Source organism: Pelobates fuscus, chromosome 6 (genome assembly GCF_036172605.1).
Source record: "Pelobates fuscus isolate aPelFus1 chromosome 6, aPelFus1.pri, whole genome shotgun sequence".
Lineage (NCBI taxonomy): Eukaryota > Metazoa > Chordata > Amphibia > Anura > Pelobatidae > Pelobates > Pelobates fuscus.
In genome coordinates, this window is record NC_086322.1 from 211,552,108 (window position 1) to 211,579,976 (window position 27,869).

Genomic DNA, 27,869 nt, shown 5'->3' on the forward strand with positions numbered 1-27,869 from the left:
CCTATACTCAAAGAAAATGAGTGGGGTTATTTGTGCCAAGCAAGATACATATGTTTTTCTCCCCTAAATATATATAAAAATATATATACATGTATATACATGTAAAAAATGTGACCTGTTAATAGATTAGTCATTTATACACTTAAAACTAATGATTCTAACTAATCTGTAATTTAAGATTAAACCTGTTTTGACAATTGTACCTAATCCATGTTGACACCGCTGTGAGCAACAAAGTTTCTACATGTCTACATAAGTAGCACGTAAGAGTCTCCGACAAATTAGATTAACCCGGCTATTTATTTTTTTGCATGGATATAAAAGCAGAAAAATATTTAAATATTTGTTGGGGAGCAAAAAATCTCATCAACCCAGAGCCAAAATATTATACATCAGACCACAGTTTTTTACAGGCAAATAAATACGCTATAATATATACAATTATTATTCCTAATATATGCCCATAGCCCTCCCTTCCTCTTTCTTTCCATGGATGCTGATCATGAGCACTGCACACCTTGAGGTATATAGGCACCTCTACAGTGTGGAAGGGGAAAGAAGGTTACATAGTTTACCTTTTCCTCAACTGTGCCTCTAATGAATATTGGTAAAGAGGGGGTTTAGTTAGCTTGGTTCTCCAATAACAGCTGCTTCTGCTCCTGTTATGCTGAAAGATGAAATACCGCTCACTGAGTATAGTATCTTTGTGTTTCTGTGCCTCCGTTAAACCATAATTAAGCTGTGGATCTGTAATAGAAATGATAGCAGCACGATGCTATGGAGACAGACGAGAAGGCAATGTCTATCCTCGTTACTGCTTCTGGGAATATGCAAAGCCTAACTCCTGAAAAGTTATTTCCAAACATCTCTGTATATTAGCGGAAACATTTTATTCATCCATATCATCTGCATTTGCTATGCAGATTATTGAGGAAAAGTAAACTAATCCCTGCCGTGCTGTAAAGTTTATAAGCCCTTTTATGTGTTCTGCCAGAAAAATATTGTTGTTTTAAAATGTTATGTAGGTAGTTCACTTTATAGATTTTTGGAATTTCTAAAAAAAATTTGAAGCTTTGTACTTTGAGATTTCAATGAAATGACTGCGCGCAGTACATGGATTGCAATTGCTAAGTATGCTTTGCATAAATTATTTTAATGGTTTAGTGCTTTAAAGCAAAGCTATTAGAGGGCAATATTAAAATGTATTTATGATAATCAGATTCCTTTATCGTTCTATGCTCGCCAAATATATTCATGGGGGAAGGGGCAGTTTTCTGTAACACTCTCCATGTGGTGCAGCACAGCTCCCAGAAAATATTTGGCGAATAAGGCATTTTCCAGTATTGTTCCAATTAATAGTTTAATAATCCAAGGAACATCAAAGATGCATGAGAATAATTTTAGGCCAAGATATATCTGATTCACGAAGTCAACTCGATGAGCTCTGTACAACATTCTGCATCACTTACAGAGAGAGATATATTGAAATCCTATGGAGAAGCTTTGCAACTGTCCACTAATAGTAAAAAAACAAACAAACAAAAAAAGCATTAACGGGAGACTTGACTGCAAATTTGTGCTATTGTAAGTTACAAAAGATCCTACTTACATAAATTCAGAACAGTCTAGAGCAGGGGTTCCCAACCCAGTCCTCAAGTACCCCCTACCAGTCCAGAATTTAGGGATTAGCCTGCTGTGTCTAAAGTTTATTTTTTTCTTTCTAAAAACACCTTAGACACAACTGGGTAATCCCTAAATACTGGCCTGTTGGGGGGTACTTGAGGACTGGGTTGGGAACCACTGGTCTAGAGGATTATAGGTCTACTGCCATGTTGTGTCATGTCAAGTACTGCACATTTTCGGTTGATCACAAAACTATAAAACATGGATTTATTTCCTTGCGCACTTAAAACACATCATTTCATTAAAATGAAGCACGGTCTGTATTTTATCTTTTTACACAAAGAAAACAAAATTGTAAATTGACTTGTCTCCTCTCCAGTGACTAAGTGGTGTTGGTAAACAGGCTTTTGTCTTGACTTTAACCACCCTATATATTTTGTTTTATTTCCCGATAAAAAGTAATATGATATTAAGTTTCTCTAGCACACTGTGTTACTTCTAATCCCTTCTCTATTTTATATTGGTTTACTAAATCTTCAGGGGTTTTGTGACACTTGCCTTTGTTTCTAAGCTCATTCTTGGAAGATTTATAGCTACAAGATACTCAATTTCAATAAATCTTCCAAGAATGTAATATTTGATGAACAAGAAAATCGTTGCCAGGCAAAAACCTGATCTCCATTAGTTTTGCTGAAAAGTTTGCTGTCTTGTGATGTTGTTTTCAAAGGGACCTAACTGTTGGCTTATCATTATCCCAAAAGCTGCCAAATATTTTTCTAGAGTCTGAGAATGCTATGTCAAGATTTTAAAGGTTGTGTCCTGTACTGAATTAGTCTTAACTCATTGAGAAAACACAGTATTTCTTTAACCATTTGAAGGTTAAAGAAATCCATATTTTTTAGATCCATATTTTCGAGGTGATACTGTTGACCAAAATTATTGAGTTTTCTACAATTTAAAGAATCAATCCACGTTTCATAACCAGTACAGTGTTGTAACACCATTTTAGAATTGTTTGACTTTTTACCTTGGGTCTGCCAGCCAGGTACCATTCCATGTCTCCCAATACAGTTTTAAGAGAGGTGTAAGCTGTCTGAGACCAGTGGTACAGGGTTAACTCATTGAGAGATCAGCAGATGCGCACACCCGATGAGCTACTCCTGCATTGCAGCTCAGGAGAACTTTCAGAAGCTCCTCAGCAGGGACTTCAAGCTCTCATTGCTGCAGAGAGTAGGCTGGAAGTGGAACCTGTTGGACATAAGGTAAAAAGTCAAACCATTCTAACATGGTTTGACTACTTATAATGAAGAGATGCACCAGGGCATTCCTGGCATCATAACTACTAGAACACTTTAGTGGTTATGGTGCTTACAGTGTTCATTTAAGTGTTCTTTATTTTCATGAGAGACACTACTCAGTAGCTCTAGTTGGCTAAATCGTGTAACTCGTTCAGTCATTAAAATTGGGAGTTAAAATCGTCCTGGCAATATTGCCCTCAAATATGTTCTTATTTCTGTCATAGTAATATCTCTTATATATTTCAAGGCTTAAAGAATAGCTTTTTGTCTAGTATACTTCATTGGGGTTTTCACAATTTATTTTATCCCGTACTTCTACAAACTTTCCTGGTTATTTGTTTATTGGAGGCTTGTTCAAAACAAGCATGTTTACATGTATATATATTTTGAGCCTGGTCATCAGTCCTGTGTTCAATCTTGGCACTACGCACTACTGGGTTGGTAATCCTCTAACTAATTTAAATTTGTTGTGTCAATACTGCACTCATCTAAGTGTAAATATTAGGTGTTCAGACATGAACACACAAACTGCTGGAAAGTGTCTGTGCGTGGTGATGGTGATGAGGGTTTAGATGTCACCTCCTCTGTCCATACCTGAAGTGGTACTGGGCATCATTGTCAAAAAATTGTTGAAAAAATATTCTCCAAGTCAGCTGTGTTTTTAATGTTGTCCGAAACTTTGAAATTAATTTTTGATTCCCAACAAGTTACACTTTAGTAAATAACTCTTTTACAGATGTACCTAAAAAGATAAACTTTCCACCAAACTGGTAGAGTACCAATATGTCAAGGCTAAAAACAATTGTATAAACAGTAACACTAACTTAAATCATCCTACCCATCCCCATAATACCTAATGCAGAGGGGAAAAATGTAAAGAGATATATATTAAAGTATATTGTATCACAGCTTCTGTTTGTACCATATACTTTGACTGTAGTACAGTTTGGGTTATGATTTTGCAAAAGTTGGCTAAATTTTCTTTTTCAAGCACCTGTAAACATAACTAGCACATGTTGGCGAATACATTTGTTAAATTAGTGTGATATATTCATATAACAATGCCTTTGTTAAATGAATGGGGATTAAACAAACTGGGGTTATTACATTTAAGTAAGCCTATATCTAATGTGGTTTCTCTAAGTGACTTTTAAGAAGGCAGAAATAGTGTGTAATAACAGCACTAGACTTGCTTCTCATTAACCCATATTTTTATTCCAAACAGATGAATGAAGGGTTGAAACTTGTATCAAATGCTGCTGTGTGGGTTGCCGAGGGGGGAATGCTTCAGATATCTAACAGACTTCTCCAAACCAAAGCTGTTAGTGTCACCGACTCTAACATCATCTACACTATCACAAGGGAACACCCAAGGTTTGGTAAGACCTATATTTATTTTTTTTGTTTATAAAGTCTATTTTGATGTCTGCTAAATCTTACAGTCAAGTCATTTCACTGTACTGTCACAGTCGGATTTACCTCTACGTCGGCTTTTAGAAGTGTCATGGGGCAGTCACACTGTAGGTGCAGAGTTTCTGCTCGAATGCTGCACATACAGAGATATCTGCAACTTTGTGCCTGTGTCAAATTACACATGTGACATAGGTAGCCCGGGACTCCGTTCTGGACTGCCTAATATTAATTCTGTGCAAAAATTAGGTCTGTCATCAGAAGGGAGTGTGCATGCATGTGGAAGATTAAATGAACCCTCTCTCTATTCCTTATTTGATCTTTCCCAGGTGTTCCTGAATCCTACCTCAATGCATTCTCTGTAAAAAAAATGTTTTTTTTTATCCTCTCCCTTTGACCCGTCAACCCCATGTGCACCCCACATTTCCTCCCTCTCTCCCTTCCTGTTCTCAGAGCAAGCAAACACGTTTTGAGCCTGAGAGAATGGTCCAATCAAATGCTTTTCTATGAGAGGTATTTGATTGGACCTCAGAGAGGAAAGGAGTGACAAGTTCTGACAGTGAATGGGTCATCAAGACAATTAAGAAGAACCTCACCCGGCGCTGTATTCAAAGTAAGTTTAAAATAAATAAGGTTTTGAAAAGAAATAAGGAGTGGGGAGTCCAGGTGATAAGTGCCCAATAGGGCACTATAAAGTAAAAAAATAAAAAAATGAACTTTTGTAAAAAATGGTTGAAGTGACCCTTTAAAGAAAATTCATTAAATAATTAATTAGAAAGATTAATCAATCAATGTCAATATATATTTGTTACAATCATCCTCAGCAAGTTAATTTAAAATGAGTTCAACTAAAGACACTTGACAACATACACATATTAAAGGAATACTATAGTCCCCAGAACAACTACAGCTTAATGTAGTGGTTCTGGTGTCCACAGTCTGTTCCTTGCAGGTAATTTTATGTAAACACTGCCTTTTCAGAGAAATTGTCATATGAGGAAGCAATGGATTGGCTGGGATCATCTATTCTGATGATATCAGCCAAGAAGGCAGTTGGGAGCTGACCCACGCAATGCTGGAATAAAGGTAAACCTATTTAAGGAGGGCAAGGGGGAGCTAGCCACCTAAGTAGTGTTTTTAGCACTATAGGGTCAGGAATGCACATTTATGTTCCTGAACCTATAGTGTTCTTTTAATAAGCAATAAAAAGTGATATGTAATATTTATTTTTCTTGAAGGCACATTGCTCAGAGTGTGAAACATTGTTAACACTTTTGAATATATTTCAGATTTTATTATTAATGTTAATTAAACTGCTAATGTTGGCATGCCCTTGTCTGTATGAGAAGTGGTTTTGTCTCTATTTAAAACAAGCTACAGTTATCCCTGCTAAATTTCTGCAAGCCTGCTGTACTCATACTTTATCTGGGAATTGTTTGCCCTTCCATTTATTGAAGCACCTAATTTTAGTTTAATGATGTATATTTTCCCAGTGGATAAAATGTATATAATAGACGTGTCATTCTTTGTATCTCACAACAGGTGAAGTTGTGCTTCTGGTCCCAATGCCAGCAGATGGACCTGCTGAAAGCTGGAAACGCCTGCCTGATGGAAGGTTGGCCACACCAACTTCTTCTTTTACCCAGGAAGATATTAATGAGGGGCTCGTATGGTATCGCCACTTAGGATCTCAGGCACAAGAAAGAGACTCGTTTAGCTTTCAGGTAAAGGGGTGCTTATGTTCTGAATTGAGGTTAGATAAACTAGTTTGATTTGTTCATGAAAAGCAATAGGTGTCTTATCCTTAAATTAACAATGTGCATGGCAATCCCCCTGTACAATTATTTCCTGGTTTAGACACTGTGGGAGATGGCTTAACCCAAGACACGTCACAGTTCATTCAGTAGAAATTACTATGACGAAAGAATGTGATTTGAACAGGGCTAGATGTCTCCATTTCAATCTACCCTATTGAATTTCATGCATATCAGTTGATATGGTAGATACATAGTGAAGTACATCTGTCAACATTTGAGGAAATTGGCTTTTTACGTTGAATATTATGTGGAAATGGAATAATATTAATTGGATATTGAGTGTAATTTGAATTATTTTTCCCAAAGTACCTCACCTGTCTTTGAGCAGTAGTCCTAACCTTTCTTACAAAACATTTAAAGGGACACTCCATTCACCAACAGAACTTGAAGGGACACTATAGGCTCCTATAGTGTCCCTTTAATGCATTGATGTTATCTTCTTAATATTCAATGGTTTTTATTCATGTTTAATTCTCTAGAGTTTTTGTTTTCAACAAAAATGCTGCCTCAGAACAGTCAGAGACACTAATAACTGGGTGTGATGTCTTATATTATATGTATCCCTGAGTTTCTCTCCTTCTAATGCAGACTGTTTTGTAGTTTAGATCACTCACTGCTATCAGTGGCTGAACTGTTTACATACATATGATAAGGAAGTATTTTTAATGGAATGAGGGGGCGTGGCGATGGAGGAAGGTTTATAGTACATCATATTAATGAGGCCAAAATATTTCAATAGTTCTATTGGGGCCCGGGGTGTCTTCTGAAATATATGCCTGATAGAGGGATCCAGGTATTGTGCAGAGTTGTACGCACTACAAACAAATATGGTATTTGTGCATGCACAGTACAACAGAAATTGCCAAGGTATCTGTCAAAGAACATTTGCACCTAAGGCATGCTCAAGTGAGCCTCCTGCTTTTTTTTTTTTTTTTCTTTTAAATAACATATTCCTATTCCTGAGTAGTTTTTCGGTGTTCAAATAAAGAGAAGTATTTGATTAGCAAGAAAGTTAAGGCTTGGCTGATTTTTATTATTATTACATAATATCACAGGGTAAGCTTTAGAGCATTTTAAAGAATTAGGAACATCTGCTTTTTACTGTAGTTTGAGCACATAGAGTTCATCCCAGTCATTATCACAAGGACCCCTCCATGATTGTTCTCTGACTATCTATCAGTGCAAGTGATTAAAGTAATTTGCAAAGTAACTCGGAAGATAACTCAGACAGATAAGGAGTGCATCGGGAATGTTTGATGCAGATGTAAGCAAATCTTTTTAACACTCTACTAAATTACTCTTATCATGTTTCCTAATGAACTCCCTATTCAGTGCTCTCAAAGGAAAGTAGGAATACAGTGAATCTGAGAGAGAACCGGTATTACATTTACACATTTCTAAGTGCGTGTCTCTATATCTCGGTGTGTGTTAACATATGGGTGTTTAAGTTAGACTTCTATTAATTATATATTTTTATTACCAGTCATCTTTGGTAATGTATTAAATGTACCTTCCAGGAAAACGATTTGTATAATCATCGTTCTTAAAGTCTGCATACCCGGGACAGACAAGTTATTTATCTATAGGGCCTGTCTGATGGTACCTGGTTCCTCTAGACAGAATTTGAAAACTGACCCATCTTTTACTCAACAATAAACACAATAATTACATTTCTTATAGAGAATTATACAATCTCATTTACATCAATAGTAAAATTCCTCTTGTAGTTAAGAGGACTGTAATTAGTCCTAATTGGCCGTTGGTAAATATAAATTATATTTATTTCTCTTTGTGTGTCTGCAATTGGGTTTTTGTATTTTATGAATTATTACTTTGAATATTCTATACTTTGTTTTGTGAGCACTGGGATGTTGTGACAATTTGAAGTATAGTTATTCAGTGAGGGATGTTCGAAACAGGAGAGGAGGATAACATGATAAATGTGGTTCTCCATTCAATATTTATATGATGGAAGCCTGGTGATATTACTCATGGGTATTTTGTAGGATTGCTTAGAAAATGAAAATTTATTCCCAGGAATTCCAAAAGGAAAGATCCATCTCAATGCTTCTGGCTTGTAATTCTCTTATTTACAAAAAAAAAAATTGATGGATATTGTATTGCTGTCAGGACAGTACAGTGGCCCAACACGCAGAATTAAGTCAAACACAGTAAAATAAGAAACTAAAGAAAAAACGTTTTACCGGGCCTTAGAATGGCCAGAATTAACGTAAATAGAATAAGCAGTAACTAGCCAAGGTCAGGGATACAGACAGGAGCAAACACAAAAAGTCAAAAGCCAAAGGGTCAGGAAGCCAGAAGTAAGAATAGTCAGGACAAGCCAATATCAAAAACCAGAATATCAAATACAGGAACCCGCTCTCTGATAACCAAACAGTAATGGAAACCACAACAGGGCAAAGAGGAGATACAGAAATGGGTTTATATAGCCCATTCTTTACTGTCATTGGTGGGCAGGGATCATCAAATTCCAGAACGTGCGTGCACGCAGATTATGTGGCAGCACACGCATGTCCACGTGACCCCTGATCCTACATATGTGCCTGTTATCGCAGCGGCCGGCATCCATAGGAAAGCCGCGCTCGCTGGGGAAGGATCTGTGATCTGCCGTGACTTAGGTAAGTGCCTGTCATCTCTTGTGTGACTGCAAGCTGGGAGCCATTACAATTGCAATTTTGTTTGGTCATGCTAAGCGGTCACGTATATATAACCTGCAACCTATGCCACTTAATCACATTTTATTACAGCTTTGAAAACGTCCTGATAACATCTAAGGAATAAAATATTATAAAGTTCATGGTGGATTTAGAAAACTGAGAAGAGATGTATAATGTATGTGGATGGATGGCTGCTTTGAAAAGACCAGAAGGCAACCATCTAAAACCACAACCAATATGCACTTATACACATTCATTTCTCTTGATTAAATTTTTTTGTGTAAAATTGTTTTTATATATATTTAAACTTGTGACTATTATATGTCTGCCAAATTATATATATTATAATATATAATATTTTCATTTTACACTTTTTGTGCTTGATCTTTGCTTTGATCTTTTTGTGCTTGATCTAGTAAGGTGATTAGCAGCAGGGTTCCACAAATAAACCACCGGTGCCGGTAATAAAGTATGGCAACTCAAAATGTCTCAATATTTTCTGTGTTGTTTAAATATAAATTATAACTTGTATATTATAATTTTATTTTGCAGGTTTCCACTACAGAAAGCACTCAGGTTGCTGAAGACAGACATGTATTCAATATAGGCATTATACCTAACCACCCTGGTGCTCCTCAGTTGTCTCCTGGAAGCAGCCTTCATATGACCGTAAGGAACATGTGTTATGCTATTTTATGTGGTCCTTAAAGGGACACTATAGTCACCAAAACAACATTTTGCTTAATGAAGCAGTTTTAGTATATAGCTCATGCCTCTGAAGTCTCACTGCTCAATAATCCATTTAGAAGTTAAATCACTTTTGTTTTTGGTTATGCAGCCCAAGCCACATCTCCCCTGGCTGTAACTGGCACAGCCTGCATGAAAACAAAATGGTTTAATTTTCAATCAGATGTAACTTGCTTTAGTAGTTTTTATCTCCTGTTCTGTAGATTGAACTTCCATTACACATAGGAGGCTCCTGCAAGGTCTAGCAAGCTCATATCAGAGGAGGAAATTCTAAATAAAACAGAATTTGCTTATATAGGAAGTGTAAACATTACATCTCACTTTACATCAATTATTTAGGAAGGCTGTGTAAGTCACATTGCCTTAAATGAATTGAAGTTGTTCTCCTTACACTATAGAGCCACCTCCTGCATATGGCTCAGGTGCCTTAATGCATGCCAGTGTTGTTTTAGTTAATAGCAAAGCTTGAGATGATTCAAGTCAAAATGGTTAAATAGGACCTGAAGATTTATGGGGTAAGACATATATTCGGTATTTGCTGTTTAAACATCATTTACCAAAGTATGGTACAGATACTGTTAAAAAATCCTATGCATGCAATTTATATATACATATGTAAACAATTACTTATTTTTTACAATCTAAAACCCCAACCAATATGCACTTATACATGTTCATTTCTCTTTATTGATTTTTTTGTGTGTAAAATGTTTTTAAATATATTTAAACTTGTGACTATTATATGTCTGCCAAATTATATATATTATAATATATAATATTTTCATTTTACACTTTTTGTGCTTGATCTTTGCTTTGATCCTTTTGTGCTTGATCTAGTAAGGTGATTAGCAGCAGGGTTCCACAAATATTAAACCACCGGTGACTGTAATAAAGTACATTTAGCTGATGATCTGCAAGCAAAACAGTAATAACGGTTCTAAGAAAAAAAGTGTACATTTTAATTTCTTGATCTCCTATGCGGAAATAACTAAATAATTATTTTGCTTTCACGTAGTGCATGTTTGAACTAATTCCCCAAAGTAAAAACCCAACTTTTATTAAAAATTAAAAGTTCCCACCTGTAATATTCCCACCTGTAATAACCATAGGCTATGCTTCAGCGGCAGATGCAAATTACATGAAACAGGCTTTCTGCCTACTTTGTTCACTTCTCTTGTAGGCCCTCGAAGACCGTCTGACAGTGATTGGATCACATTATCTTTCCTTTGTTGATGCCGAGAGCCCCAGTGAAAAAATAGTCTACAATGTAACTGTGCCCTTACAGGTTCACGAAGGTGAGGAAAATTAATTTGGTCGATTTTGCTTTGAAGGAAACTCTTTTTGAACTAAAATACAAGTTTAGCCATGTGAAAAAAGATTTTTATAACGTCTAAGATATATGTAGATTTGTCCTTAAATATGTAGGTTTCCTGCCTGGTGTGTTCCGAAATTTTCGATGGCATAAACGTTCCATTGCATATTTGTTTGTGGTTTGTTTTGTTTGTTTGTTTTTTCTAATAAAAGATTTTTTGAATTCACAAGTAAGGAATAGAGAATACAACAGTATACAATGATAAAGTCCGGTATTTATTATGTATGTTTTGTTTTTTGTATGATCATAGACAGTAAATCACTTTACTAAATATCAGTTGTTTGGGGAAAGCATTTATCCTATGACTCTTGACTTCCTGTTCTATATAAGACTGCTGCTTAGAAAGTAGACCAAATGCTCAACCCAACTAAGACTTTTAATTCCAAGAAACATAGATTCTGTCAGGATTTGGTAAGATTTTGTGTGGTGAGACAGCAAATCACTATAAAGTGAATATATGCCAATTTTGGCTTAAATATCACATACCTTTGTCTGTGCCTATTTGCACATTGTACATGCCATCCTGGGTGACTTTGGTGAAAATTGTGGAAAACCAGTTTTTCAGAGTTCCTTTTTCTGGGGAAACTTTATATAGCGTTTGGCTTGTGAAGTGTATATACTGTACAGAAGTATATGTGTCTGTGTGCGTATCAATGTAACATATATATAATTTAGGTGAATAGTTAAAATTTTACATTGACCTACAGCATGGATAATAATGTAATTCATGGAATAATCTTCTGTAATAAATGGGTAATATAGCACAGATTACCTCCATGCAATCTGGGGACCATGATCTCTGGTAGACCAGGACATACATATTGCGTTTCTGCTTGAGAGTGGATGTTAGACGTCCAAGGGGTACCTTCCACCTTTTTAACTAATCTCAGGCAGTATTATGACATATATATATGAGCATCATTGTAGCGAGAGCCTTTATAGTTTTTGTTTTGATATTGTCACAATTACTATATGACCCACGCAGACCTATGTAACACACAATGAACAAGGGCAACATATACCGGGCCTTAGAATGGCCAGACCTAAAGGCACACTATAGTCACCAGAACAACTAAAGCTTAATGTAGTTGTTCTGATGAGTATAATAGCTCCCTTCAGGCATTTTCAGGTAAACACTGCCTTTTCAGAGAAATGGCAGTGTTTACATTGCCTCTAGGGACACCTCCAAGTGGCCACTCCTTAGATGGCCACTGGAGGGGCTTCCTGGCTCAGTGCTGCACAGTAAGCAGCCCTGCCGTTAGGCGTCCCTAACTCTGCATGGAGACGCTGAACTTTTCTCATAGAGATGCATTGATTCAATGCATCTCTATGAGGGGGTCCTGATTGGCTAAAATGGCATTTGGCCCTGCCCCTTGCCGATTTTAGCCAATCCAATGCTTTTCCTATGTGATGATGTCACAAAGGGGGCTGAGCCAGCGCCGGCGGACCCATGCGGCACTGGAAATAAGGTGAGTTTTGAACTTTTATAGGGGGTTAATGGGGGGGGGGGGGGGGGCAAGCCACTAAAGGGTCAGGAATACATGTTTGTGTTCCTGACCCTATAGTGATCCTTTAACGTAATAAAGAATGGTCAAAATACTAGCGGAGGTCAGGGACACAGAAAGAGATACGAGGAAGCAAGCCAAAGTTAAAATACAAGCCAAAGTCAAATACCAAAAAGAACTAGAACAATTTGCTGGATAAAAAAAACAGAAACCCAAGTATCAGCTGGAAAAATAATATGAGTAAATAAATGATAAGGTAATTAAGGTACAATAGGTCTCAAACAATAAATGGTCATAAATGGATAAAGAATAAATCAAGCCAAATGGCTAACCTCCTGTCTTGGGGACTCTTCAATACATCTACTATACTCAGACTCTGGACTTTAATTCAATCAGTATGGTCCAAGTCTGAGACATGTTATAAAATAAAAGAGAATAACCTAGAGCCTTGGGGTTATTCCTTCACTTACACACGTTTTGGTTTTTTTTACTTATAGGGCACTGTATCACTATGTGCAGGTAACCAACACCCTAAGTATGGTTCTGCACATTAGCACTTTTCTATTCTAACACCTTATTTATTTTTCTTCCTCCTGTCATTTTGTATACCTAGTTTAAATGGGGCTTTTTATAAACCCTTATGTACTATAGGGGGTTAACATTATGTTGAACTGACTATTTGCACACTACGATAGGTGCATTTATCATTTAGCCAGCACTCATTTGTTATCAGTGCAACTGGCTACAAATCTAGCAAGTCTTTAACAGTCTAACTGATACTTGTGTTTCTGTTTTTTTTTTTTTCATCCAGCAACTTGAGGATCTTACTGTGGTTTAAACATTTAGGGGTTATGCCCCGAGACACCTCTGGAGTGTCGTCTAGGTGTGACTTTCTACAGGTTTAGTGGACTAGCCCAGTTTTGGACAGCCACTACTTGCAGAAGTCATCTTTTTCACTAAGAACTAGAACAAGAATGCATTCTCTGACAACCAACTAGTGGAAACCACGACAGGGCATTGACTCACACGTTTTGGTATTAAATAACCCGCTTGAGGTTGTAATTGGTTGTATCTGGCCTCTGACCCCAAAACGTGCGTGCGTGTCAATGACGTGAGGTTGCATGCATGTTGGCGCCATCTTTGTTATGGGCACTAGTAAGTTTCCTATTTAAACTGGAACTGCAGCGGCCGGCGGCCCTAAGAACACCGCACTTGCTGTGGACAGGAGCGGGAGGGAATCGGGCAGCGATCTGCTGCGACCTGGGTAAGTATAAAACATTTCCGTCGGGGTGGCTGCTTTATGTGCAGCCACGCCGAAGAAAGAGCCGGGAGACGTGACAGATATATACATTTACATTGCTCCCTCCCCCCACTCCCCCTACACACACTGCACACCTTGCACACACATTGTACCCTTTACACACACACACACATCTACAAACTGCACCCCTCACACACACATACAGATTGCACTCCTCACACACCCACACACTGCACCTGTGACACACACACACTGAACCCCTCACATACATTGCACCCCTCAAACACACACTGCGCCCATGACAAACAAATTGCACCCAGCACACACACATTGAACCCCTCAAACACACACTGCACCACTCGCTAGATCCCCTACAGACATTACAATCGTTATACAAACACTCCACACACTACATTTCAGACACACACACTACATCTATAATGCACACTCTGAATCCCTCTACATACACTCTGTGTTCTCTGCACAAACACACACTAGATCTTCTGCACACACTCTGGATCCTCTGCACAAACACACATTAAATACCATATACACACTCTGGATCCTATACAAACACACTAGATCCTCTACACACCTTACATTCCTGACATACACACTCTAAATCCCCTACACACACACTAGATCCTCTACACACACTCTGGATCCCCTATGCGCACACACACTAGATCCTATACAGACACTCTGGATCCTATATACACACACACTACGTTCCTGACATACACACTCTTGATCCCCTATTCACACACTAGATCCACCGTACGCAAACACACACTAAATTCCCTAAATACAAACTCTTTACAGCCCCTACACATACACTGTTTCACCTATACACGCATACACAACAGCCCCTATGCACACTCTACCTACATCCCCTTTACACACTATGCTCCCTATACACACACTCTCACTCTCTAGAGCCCTTAGCCACAACTTTACACAACAAACACAACACAACTGAAACCAACCTTTTTACACAAAACACCATAACCGCAATCAGCTCACTCTACACACACACAATCCCACTAGCAGCCTCCAAACACATGCACAATATGCTTTCCGTGCCCTTTTGTCTTCTTGTATGTCACTTATGGAGACACCAGAGACCAGTTACAAGCAAGCACAGCACAACTGTGTCATTAAATTTGCTTGTGCTTTGCAGAATAAACACAAGGCCTTTTCTCATGCAAGAGCTGTTCATCTGGGTTCTGTGCATGATTTGCCCTGGAAGAGCATTTAACCAACATGCTCATTTTCAGATGGAGTGTGCTTGTTATTGGTGGTGCCAAAACACCCCCTCTCTGGCCCCACACTTTCTCACTGGGTTGCTGTAATTAAAAAATCCCCAGGCCACCCTTCTAGACGACTACGCCAGAGTATCGGGCTACAAACTAAACCTCAGCAAAACAGAAGCCCTACCGATCCACATTCCTGCCGAGACACTAGAGGGGAAGCAACATTGCCCCTTCCACACTGGAAGTACTACGAAAAATAGAAACAATTGAAATGGACAAATTGTTAGCCTTAATCCATGACACCACAAAATCTTACCACAAAATATGGGACCCATGGCTAGCAAGAACTGCACTGGCACCATAGACTCCTATGAGGCCAACCATCGCTGCCCGAACGGGCCCCCCTCCTTCACCCTCTCCCCTACGCACCACCCACCACCGCCTCCCCATCTCCAAAACAGCCCCCTCTCCCCCTCAAGGAGGGCCTCCTCTCTGTCTTTTTTTTCTCCTCCCTCTTTCTCTCTACCCCCAATCCCCCTGACAGACACATCCAAACCGAACAAACCCAAAGTGGCCTCACATTGAAAGACCGTAAACGACGACCCCAGACAGGACCAGAGACACAAAAACCCACCCCCACTGGGAACCCACACGCCGGACACACATAGACGTAGTCCCAACAACTCCCCCGCCCGATGAAACACAAGACACTTCAAAACTGCAAGTTAAACGCAAGAGATGGCGCACACACACGCAAAGGGTCTACACCGTAACCCTACATCCAACCTCACCCACCCACCTGAGGCACCAGCCAAACAGATACAAGGCACACATGCCTTTCAAGGCACATAGTGACAGCTTTCTTTACAAACCCCCCTACCCCATTCAACCCCTCCAAAACACCGGAAACCATTGACAGACGGCAACGGAAACTCCACACTAACCGCAAGCATAATATATGTAACAAACTAATCAACCTTCCATTCTCTACTCATAGATAATGAAACTGTATTCCAAGACGGCTTTTGCACAAGCCCTGTTCATGCTTTCTGTCACCACAAAATAAAAAATTAAACAAATAAAAATTCCCAGGCCAGCTCTCTTCTATACCTGGTGAAGAAGACTGGATATGGTGCAGATGCCTGGGTGACCCTGGGAAGGTTGTCAAACTGACATCTTACTGTGGGAGCTATGCTGCAGGCTTTAGTGGTTATGGTGTTTGGAGTGTTCCTCCTTTAATCTGTTTATGGAATCGCATTATTCCATATACGGTATGTTATTTAATGTTACCATACCTCAAAACCAAAAACCAGCCATTTTCCTGTGTGTACTTTTAAAAAAACTTTTTTTATTATTATAATAATCTCAATGTGAAGAGCTAGTTTGGCATATGCCTTGACTGCATCAATATACATGCACGGCTGCATGTTTATTAATCTTCTACAAAAGCAGTAGTTGAGGAGGTAATTCTCAGGTGGGAGTTCATTGGCTAAGCCGTTGACAGCTGCAAAATTAAATTCAGTTTACACATTACTGCTTTAGAGTACGCAATAACTAAAGCAAAATTGGATTTTAAATTGATTTGTTTTGTTTGAAAACTCTGTGTGAAACAAGTTACATGTGGTGTATATTAACAAAAAAAAACAATACTGGAAAACTGGAATGTTTTAGACGCTGTGCTGCATAAAATCTCAATCATTTTACATATTTGTTGTTGCAGTTGGAAGTTCAGTCATCGAAAAAGTAATTTTCAAACATATTCATTATTGAAGATAACCATGTGAAAAAAGGTTTCACCTTACATTGGTTTTATTTTACTGTGCTACATTTGCTTAGCTTTGATTCTTGGAAACCTATAGTAAATATTAGTCAAATATCATTGGCAAACAGTGGTTAATAGATTGTCTTTGGATATCAGAAATGTCACTGTGGGAGCAACATGCTTGTCTTCCCTACTACAATTCCAAGGTTAATATACAATGAATGTAAGTTTACATTGCAAAGACGTCTCCATGAACTGTAATACAGCTCTGGCTAGTAGTTGTTCTGCAAGACTTATCAATGAAAAACCTGTCATTGATCACATTCTCATCTGTGCCAGCGAAGGAGGGATGGTCTTGCTGTAGCTGCAGATACTAGGTTTGCAGCTATTGCAAGCTTAGTTTTCATATGCCTTATTCAATGGAGTGTTTTTGTTTTTTTAATCATCAGTCTATAGACTCTATAGAGGCTTACTATCATAATTTGAATTCATATTAGGCATTCAATTTAGGGTAAAAAAAACTGTCTGCATCCTATATTTCATATATATATATACAATACACAAGATCCAGCGCACTCTCCTATCTACTAAACAGCAACTTCAATGTTGACAGATTTGATTAATTTTTAAAAGGTTTTGTTTAAAAACACCTTATCTAGGCAAAAAATAATGGGGATTTAGTTACATTATATGATCATACATTGCATAAGCCTGCCACAACGTCAATGTAACCCATCTTTGGCAGGTCCTACTCTCACAGTCTAATGTCTGCTCTTATGAGATTAACCCACTTACTTGGGGAACAAATTCCATCTGAGGCTCTCTGCAGTACAAGACTAAATAGGGACCTGAGATGAGGCACCTGTGACAGGGAGGGGTGCAAAACCAAGGAGTTGGCTAGACTCCCAAATATATATATATGGAACATGGGGGGGTGGTTGCACTCACCTGAACATGCTTAAATGGGGTGCTGCTGGGGGCCATATTATACAATACACAAGATCCAGCGCACTCTCCTATCTACTAAACAGCAACTTCAATGTTGACAGATTTGATTAATTTTTAAAAGGTTTTGTTTAAAAACACCTTATCTAGGCAAAAAATAATGGGGATCCCCATTAATGGGGAATAATGGGGATCCCCATTATTTTTTGCCTAGATAAGGTGTTTTTAAACAAAACCTTTTAAAAATTAATCAAATCTGTCAACATTGAAGTTGCTGTTTAGTAGATAGGAGAGTGCGCTGGATCTTGTGTATTGTATAATATGGCCCCCAGCAGCACCCCATTTAAGCATGTTCAGGTGAGTGCAACCACCCCCCCATGTTCCATATATATATATATATATATATATATATATATATATATATATATATATATATATATATACAGAATCCAGCGCACTCGCTTATTAACTAAATGCTGGATTCTGTATTTTGTATATTTTGGCCCCAGCAGCACCCTATAATGTATGCATGTTTAGGTGAGTGCAGCCCTCTTGGTTTCTTTTATATATATATATATATATATGTATTTATATATACATATATATATTGTGTGTATAGCTACAGTTGTAAGCAAAATTCTGCAACCTGAAAATCAGATTTATTGTCAAAATAAATAAATAAAGCAAACAAAAGCAATTGAAAAAGCTCAACACAAAAAATGCTTTAAGTGGCAACTGAAAGTGCAACTTATAATGACTTCTCCAATCTCAAAATGATTCAAATGATTCAACCCCTTCATGGTAAGCATTTTAGGAGTTAGTAGATCACCCATTTGCGATTATTACCTGCTGCAAACGAGATGCATAGCCAGACACCAGCTTCTGACAGTGTTCCTGAAGAATCTTAGCCCATTGCTCAGATGACTGTGATGGCCACTGTAGAATTTTCCAAGACTTCTCCTGCAACCAAGCCTTGGTGGAATGTGAGGAATGCTTGAGATCATTGTCTTGTTGGAAGATCCTGTGATGCCTAAGCTTCAGCTTTCACACAGACATCATGACATTTTCGCCTAGGATTTCCTGATACTTCTGTAGGCAGAGTGTTCTTTACAGCTTATGTTTTCACTCTTCTTCTTCCAGACATACTACTAATCCATTGGGCTAGTTAAATAGTTACATAGTTACATAGCTGAAAAGAGACTTGCGTCCATCAAGTTCAGCCTTCCTCACATTTGTTTTTTGCTGTTGATCCAAAAGGCAAAAAAAAAAACCCAGTTTGAAGCACAATTTTGCAACAAGCTAGGACAAAAAATTCCTTCTTTTTTTAAAATAACATGCGGATTGTTCTCCTAAGGGCAGGCATTAGGCTGCTAGAGTAGGAGCTGCCAAGAATAGGGTACATTGACGTTGTGGCAGGCTTATGCAATATAAGATCATATAATGTAACTAAACCGCCATTATTTTTTCCCTAGGTGAGGTGTTTTTAAATAACAATTACAATCTGTGAGATTTGAAATCATTGATTAATAATTAAACGGTGGGCTGGATTGTGTATTTTTGTATGATCTTGGGAGCCTGGGTATTCCTCACACAAGCCCCAGCCATTCAGTCACTATTGGTAGATCGTTTTAGTAGTATCCATTGAAGGGAACATAACTACGGAGAAACTTAATTTTTGCTCTATTAGAGCCCTAGGTTTAATATATGACAGTGGTCCCCAACCCAGTCCTCAAGTACCCCCAAGCAGTCCAGAATTTAGGGATTACCCTGTTGTGTCTAATGTGATTTAAGAAGAAGAAGAAAAAAAAAAACTTTAGACATAACAGGGTAATCTCTAAATCCTGGACTGGTAGGGGGTACTTGAGGACTGGGTTGGGAACCCCTGATATGATGTTTTGAGTTAAAAGTTGATATACAGGGACATGTTCTCTAATATACTTGATGGACTGTAGTTGTTCCTGCAAACAATGTTTTATTGTTCCATATGTATATATTTAGATTGGTCCTGAAGTTTACTGATTGTGAAGTCTTTATGTTTAATAAATATATAATAGTAATTTTGGTATTTGTGTTCTTTATAATTCTGTTTATGAGAATTATTTTTTTTTAAAGTCACTAAGCAGCTACATTTGTGCATTTACTTTTTAACATCTATATTATTACTCCCATCTGTAAGTGAGTTATCGCTCTGTTTGTTTCCAGGTATCCTGGAACACAAGGAAAAGCCTCTGACCTTTGTAAGGCACTTCACTCAGGCAGATATTAACCAGGGGAATATTGCGTATCGTCCCCCAAGAGCATCCCCACGTCTGAGTGACATTGTGGACTATTCCTTCACAGGTGAGGAATCTTCTTTTTTGTTTTGTTTTCCGGGGGCAAAAAAAATGCACTATGCATCAATTATATCTTTGTTGTAAAAATAGGCAGTGTCTAACCATTAAATCTTGACATTCCACTGACTTCTGATAGGCATTGTTTAGAGAAAATATGACAGTTTAAAGCCAGTCCATAGAATGCTGTCCACAATTACCTAGTGAGGGTAAAAGATTAGACTTGAGATGATCCAGATACCCCTCATGATGTTTTTGACAGCCAACTTAGAATAATTTGCTAATTATTAGGAATGTACACTCAGCTCTCGTGGTTACTCAGTTATGTTCCCTTTCTAGGTCCAAATTAGCAGACATTTTAGCAGTATTGGTTCTAAACTCCAAAACAGTATATTTTTGCAAGATATTGTGACTCTCTATTCCACAATCACCATTATCACAGCATAATTTTTTACTTGACTAAGACCACGGGTAAAATATTGTTGGTCTAATAGTGATGGCAGAAGAATCACATAACTGAACGTGGTGTTCCAGGTTTTCTTTTCAATACAGTTTAGCTTTTTTTTTTTTTTTTTTTTTAGCAAATTCAGCTGTCAAAGAGCAGACAATTAATGCATTGAATTTAATCCAACTTCACCAACTCAAAGCATGCTGGAAGCAAAGAGGGGGGAGGACTTTCCTGTTCCGTGCTCATTATTAACCAAAACCCCAACACACATACAGCTCATAAATGGTGATAACCAATCATCAGCCCCCTTTTACTTCTGGTTAGTAGGATGACCAGATTCCAGGCAGTAAAAGCTTTATTACCAAAGTCAACTATCAAAGAGCATCATCCTTCTAACCAGGAATAAAAGGGGACCAATGATTGTTTATTACCATTTAACCACTGCATGTGTGTTGGGGTATAGTTTAATGATGAGCACAGAACTGGAAAGTCCTTTCCAGTCTGCTGTTAGTTGGTGGGATTGAATTAATAAGATAAGTGATGGTCCTTTGGACTCCCATTAATCCGAAAGGAGCCTCTGACTCTCACCACAGGTAAATAATATAAGCTACATGTTGACCTTGTTTCTTTTCAACAATTCTTAATTTTTATGAAAAAACTAAATACCAAGATCTCAGCTAGTGAATCAGAATATAGGTAAGTAAGAGAAGATATCTGACTTACAGTTGGGGAGGTGTAACAAAGTTAATTTATAAAAGTGTAAAGTTTAATAAGAAAATGGATACCCTCTTCACACAGCAAGCAAGATGTAGTACTTGAATGCCTTTAAAGTGTTCCATGAATTGTCATTGAGAAAGTGACTTTAGGCCAGTCCAGCTGTACTAATATGAAATTATGTCAAAGGCTGGTACAACTTGTAGAATTTGATGTTTAGTTAATAACACCCAATTTGATTTATTTATATCAACCGAATATACCGTAGTTATAAATTCTAAAAATGGAGCTATCACCATGGGAACCAATGGAATGTTCATGCTGTTAGATCCACAATTAGAACATTGTCCCGTATTTACTGCTTTTATATAAAAATTAATAATGTACTGCATGTATTACTAGTTTTCATGCAATTTAGATAACACTTAAATATCAGCAATTGGTTTTTGTTTTATGCTGTTGTCATATGCAATCTCTTTGTTTTGTATTCAGGTCTGCCAGAATCTGTGAGCTTCTTCTTTACAGGTAATAGCTATATATATATATATTGATATTGTAAATAATATTTTATTATATAATGGGCATTATTAGTTGCTCTAGTTGGAGTACACTTAGTGAAGACAGCAACAACCATCATGGTGTATAGTCCAATGAAGGTGTAGCTAATTTGTACTTCCCCAGCTACTTCTGAAGATCATGGCTACATCAATTCATAAATATCCATTTTTAAAAAAATCTATTTTCACCTGCCTCAGCTATGTTCTCCTCGCGTTGGGGGTTGAAGGATTTAGAAGCCTGCCCTTACTTGTATAGGATGTTATTGTAAACACCTAAAGGGGGAACGTCGCAATCTCTGGAATGTACACCATTGAATAATACAATTAAAATCTCCTAGAACTTGTATTAACCTTTTTAATGGGCTGCTTTGTTTTGTTTTTTATTTATATCAAATATTTTTAAATAATGGAATTCGTAAACATAATATTAAAAATCCTTTCAAGTGACAGTTTTCCTTTAAAGCTTCATCTAATACAATTTATTTTATAAAATATGTACATTAACCCTTATTTTGAGAGTATGTTTTAGTTAAACATAGTGGAGATTCATGAATCTCAAACGACGTATTACCCAAATAAACTCAACAGTAGGTCCTCCTCTTATCTGTAATAGTTATAAAACAATTAGCAGATATTTTGTTAAAATTCTATCTATCAGCAAACTTAATCATCTGATTTGTCCAGAGAAAGAATATTTTTTAGTTAAGAATGTCCTGAATTTTTCATAAGATCCCCCTGTAAAATCCTGTTAGGTAAACTGTAAATTTACCAGGAATCCAGTTCCCCTCGCTGGATTCTACACCTTGTCCAATGTCACAGCCTCTCTCTCTCTGTCGTCCAATCATATGTTTGTCATAGTGAAGCATTTGAATGCACCGTTTTACCGGCTTAGAATGCATTCATGCTTTCTAATCCGGAGTGGGTGGACAGAGGGAGGGAATTTGTTATAAAAAACAAAACAAAAAAATGAATTTTCCCCTTGCAAGTGTGCTGCCTGCAATAGAGAAGCGCATTATGTCTGTTGTCAGTGAGCTGGGTCCGTAAGACATAGCCGTTAGAATTTTTTTGCACAGAATTGATATTAGATTTCTTGGCAACTAAAGTCCGACACAACAGTGCAAATATCTCTGTATGAGAACCATTTTGAGCAAAACCACTTTACATACAGATTTCTAACACCATGACCACTTCTAAAAGCAGAAGTGGCCATGTTGGTTAGAGTAACCCTTCAAATTAGGTGAGCTATAAACGCTAGAGTTAGCTGTGAGAAACAGTTCTCATTTTGGAAGCTTTTTTTTTGGATCTCCCACTGTCATTTCTTTCTTTCTTTTTTTTTTTTTTTTTTTTTAAGTAGTTTTTATTGAAAGATTTAACATTTTTATAATAAAATTAACAATCAATATGGAACAAGTAAAATACTGATACAACAAACAAACCAGGGTAAATGTAATAGATAATTATCCGGTAATGGTAAATTATTCATGAATCAATCATATGAGGAGAGAGGAGAGACTCGAGTCAGTGCCTAGGGACAGGCAAATGGAATTGAGCTAGATTACATAAACCTAATAGTCAGAGTAAGAATATTTCTAGATTATGTTCACCATATATGTGGGTGAGTACGAAAACAAGGCAGGCAATATCTGCTTTAATGCATCAATATTTATAACAAATCATGCTCAACACCATCTCTTTGCCTGGAGCTCAGGGGCATTAAGGTTGTCTGTCCCAGCTAAGTGCCTTTAATGTAGCCCAGTTTGTGGCTTGGGTTCTGTCTCTGAATTCATTCACAACTACAGTATGTAGTAAGAGCTACCGTATTAGTCTGACCTATTTTCCTCTATATTGCCATGTTAGGTATATGTTATCTAGTTCACCTCCATCTCCTAGCTTAAGGCTTTGTTTAGTATCAGGGCTGGGTATATGTATTTAGCTAAAACAGAGCCATGTGTATTTTAACATAACATTAAGTGATGAGCACTCAGTGAATTTGTTAATCACCATGCTGTTCACAGTTCTAATTCAAGGAACACTTGATTCTCAGCTATAATGTCAAATAAAATGTAAATGCAGGTCACATACTTTTCTCCAATATTATAGATTTGACGAGATCCAAAACACTAAAATAACTTGTTTTGCAATGAAAGATGACATTTAGCCTGGAGAAGCATTATAGACCATTTTATCTCTGGAAATGTTTTCTGAAACAGTTTGTATATGAGCACAGTGATTCATCAGAAGTACAGAGCATGTTCTTCCACAAGATACGCTACCTGTCATGGACAAACTCATTGTCTTTTTTATGCATTTTTTAAACTTCTTCTGGTGTTATTATTGTTTGTTATTCCAATAAACTGTTTTACTAGATTTGCCTATTCTATTGATAGTGTGCTTCATTTGTTCTATTATAACTGCAAATAAGAATTGAGAGGATGAGTGCAGTAAATTTCATTTTGAAGTTGTGCCATACCCTAAGTTAATGGACTTAAATCAGTGATATACAAGTTCTGTTCTTTCTGATCCCTCTGATATGTACCATATCCTGTTGGCTTCCTTTCAGTTTCAGATGGTGAATTCACTACAGCTGAGATGCCATTCACGATCCATTTGCTTTCCTCTGAGCAGCAGCCTCCTGAGTTCCAGATCGCATCCCCGTTTCTTGAAGTCACCCAAGGAGGACGAGCTTTCATTGGTTAGAAACAGCTTTTTGTATTTTAATTGGATGCACTCAGAAATTAATGTTTTGATCTGATAATGGTGGAGCATCCACCCATATAATTTAGAAACCTAGAAGCCTCTAATAAGTCTGACATCCTCATACAAATTAATACACAGTTCTCAAAGAGCCATATTTAACTTAACCCCTTAAGGTCCAAACTTCTGGAATAAAAGGGAATCATGACGTGTCACACATGTCATGTGTCCTTAAGGGGTTAAAGGAGCACTATAGTGCCAGGAAAAAAAAATGTTTTCCTGGCACTATAGGGTCTTTAGGTCCCCCCCACCCTCAAAGTCCCACTCCCACTGGGCTGAAGGGGTTAAACACTCTCCTCCCTCAGCTGACTTCAGCGCCGAATGCGAATGCGCGGTCAGAGCCGCGCACGCATTCAAACAGTCTATACGAAAGCAATTATACTGTAGTATAAGAAAATTGAACATGTTAAAGTTTAAACTAGCATAGTAACGTTCCCTGCATACAAGTAATGCATGGATTCCATCATTGTTTTTTACATCACTTTTTACTATAGGTTCCTGTCAGGATTCCTGTCAGGAATACTGATACACCATTTTTACACCCAGAGTGTAAAATCAAATATAAACATATACCGGACCTTAGAGTGGTCGAGCTTGATGTGTAAAAAGACAGAGACTAGTCAGGGACAAGTCAGAATTAAGGGAATGCAGAAATAAGGAATAGAGAGGTACAATAGCCGAGTCAAGGAGTATAGAAAGAAGAAACGTCAGTAAATGCCAAGATCAAAACCATAAATACAATGAGAGGATTATAATGCACTATTGGAAATCAAAATAGAACCACAACAGGTCAAGGACCTGAGCCCTAGAAAACTATTTTTAATCTGGCACTTTAATTCTATAGCCACGCCCCAAAAATGTTCGAATTGACATCTTGACATCGGCGCGCACACATGTCACATCATAAAAGGGGCAGAGTCACCGCGGGTCGCATCAGGACGACTGGAGAGAGGAGAGGGAAAGGTCTCCAAACACCTGCAGACTATCCCCAGGCTGTGCAAGAGCCATAACGGTTTCTTTTTCATTACGGCTACTGCACACCATCAATCGTAGCTGCCAAGTACAGAACAGCAGCTGGACATGTAAACTGTTAAAACAGCCACTACACAAAGTTCACAAGCTGTGGTGCCCATTTGATTTATTTATAACTGTGGGTCACGTTATTTTTGACTAGAATAAGCTTCAAATACCTTAAGTGGGATTTATTTACTTGTTTTCTTTCTCAAAGGCAATGAGAGCAATAAGGCCCTTTGTTCATTCCTGTTCACTCTCTTGGGTAATAAAACTACCTATCTTTAATAAGTTTCACATTTCTAATATTCTGCAAAAATATGGGGTATAAATCACGTAATCAACTAGTAATAAAGAGTAAAAATCGCAGCTATGCAGGAGGTTTAAAAATATTATATAATATGGCTTAAAGTCTTGCAGTCAGAATTCACTTAAAGTGAATTTCAAATTTAGGACCAAAGTAGACAAACTGGAAGTATGGCTGACTAATAGACTGTTTCCAGTTGGGAAATTTTTATCATGGGTTTGAAATACTTAGAATTCTCACTTTAGTGATAATCCTGATGGACACCTTTAATCCAGCACTGCTAGACTGGACCATAGCGGTCTCTCTGCAGAGATTACAAATAAAGAATTATCCTACCCGCTAAAATAACATCAGCGTTTCTCTCACCTATAAATCTCTCAATTTTAAAAAAAAGCCTGGTTTCTTTTAGCAGAGTAGGGGTTACTCTTCTTACTGGATAGCAATTCCTCTATTGAAGTATATGGAAATTGTTGTTTTTTCTTTTGCTAAGAGAACCTAGCTCACATATTTAGACTATCAGACTTCAAAACCCATGCTTGGTTCTTTGAGAACGCTATTGTGTTCTAGTCCCTATTTAGATTTAGCCCACTCAACTGCAATCAAAAATAGGGGAAAAAGCATCTTACTTCACTTTTTCCCAGTGCCCGGACTCACTCAGTGCTGCTGTCCTTCATTTGTCAGGCGACACTTAATTGCCTTCTTATTAAATCCAATACATCTCATAGAGAAGCATTGGGGACAAGAAGGACATGTGCCCTGAGTGCAGCACTTGTCCATTTGGAAGCACTGTATCCGACACTTACCCATGAGCAGCATTTGATGATGTTCAATGTTACCATGCAAGTAAAACATCACATCTCAAGTCAAACTCAACTGTTGCAGCGAAAACGCCCGTCAGGAAATGTCAATGTTTTTTATTGCAGGGTTAAAATAAAAGGGGCACTGCACACACTTTCTGAACTTAATGTAGATGAAGTGGTCTTCCTGGTAGCCTTTACTTTTCTTTTTGTAACCGCAGTCTTGATTTCTTTTATCGCTTACCTCCCAGGCCTTTATGTTTATCTTGTCTCCTTCCACTCAGCTTTCTTTATGTCTCTTCTCTTTACAGTTGCTTTTTTATATCTCTTTTCATTACCTCTCTCATTTATCTCCTCTGCTTCAGTCACACTCTTCACCTTCCTTTTCAGCATTTTATATCAATATTTGTAACCCTCTGAGGTCCACTACTTTTTACAATCCTTGAATTGTGATGTGATTTAACTAATTCAAGAACATCCATTTGTATATCTCCTGTAAAAGATTTATTTCACATAACTTCTTCTGTGAGTTCATTTTTGGTTAGCTGTTACGTCACATCATTCACCGGTCCATGTCTGTGTCCGCTTATTGGCCTCAAAGACAGGCACTGGTTGGAGGAAGGAAGAGCCCAAGTAAATGCATTTCAACAACAAAGAATAAGAGAACTATGAGAACAGGCAAATGCTTAGGAAAAACTCAGCAACTGAGCATGTGGTCCACGTTAGGATTACCCTTTTAGCTTAGGTAGAGCCCAAACAAACGCATTGCAGCAAAATAGAGACTATTAGAAATTGTATTAGATTATTACAAAAAGCTTAGAGAAATTCAGTAGCTTGCCCTTCGGTTAGTCCCCGCTCAGGTCTCAAAAATGTTTTTTCTCATTTGTGCCATTACAAAGAGAACCTATACCATTTGTGCATCAGACTGATCCCCCCCCATAAAGGCAGTCCAGAACAGAAATACCAGCAAGTTCTCTGTGCACGAGAGATATAGCAACGCCAGGCGATCGTTTCGGTCTTCTTTGGGCCTCATATTCTCAATTTTTGTTGCATTGCATTGGCCCACTGCCACACCATTATCAACAAAGTCCAGCAAAGTCCTGGTACCCCACGGGTCGTGACTCTTCAAGGCTCCAGTGTCTTTTTTTTTTTTTTTTTGCTGTGAATAAGGCGACCGCCAGGGGATCTTCACTATTTAACGGGTTTTGTTCTGTATCCGTCTGGACTTCCTCTAGAGGCATATCGGCTACACACCTCACTGACGAGGCCCAAAGGAGGCT

At 37.8% G+C, this 27,869-nt stretch overlaps 1 protein-coding gene across 1 annotated transcript in view; it reads left to right on the forward strand.

The window, feature by feature from the left end:
* FRAS1 (Fraser extracellular matrix complex subunit 1) overlaps window positions 1-27,869 on the forward strand; it is a 425,273-nt gene that overhangs the window by 305,657 nt on the left and 91,747 nt on the right. The window contains exons 30-36 of the mRNA XM_063458710.1: window positions 4,147-4,300; window positions 5,874-6,055; window positions 9,379-9,495; window positions 10,754-10,868; window positions 19,874-20,011; window positions 21,656-21,688; window positions 24,281-24,412. Of these exons, the coding sequence (XP_063314780.1) occupies window positions 4,147-4,300; window positions 5,874-6,055; window positions 9,379-9,495; window positions 10,754-10,868; window positions 19,874-20,011; window positions 21,656-21,688; window positions 24,281-24,412 (871 nt within the window). The remainder of the gene's footprint in view (window positions 1-4,146; window positions 4,301-5,873; window positions 6,056-9,378; window positions 9,496-10,753; window positions 10,869-19,873; window positions 20,012-21,655; window positions 21,689-24,280; window positions 24,413-27,869) is intronic.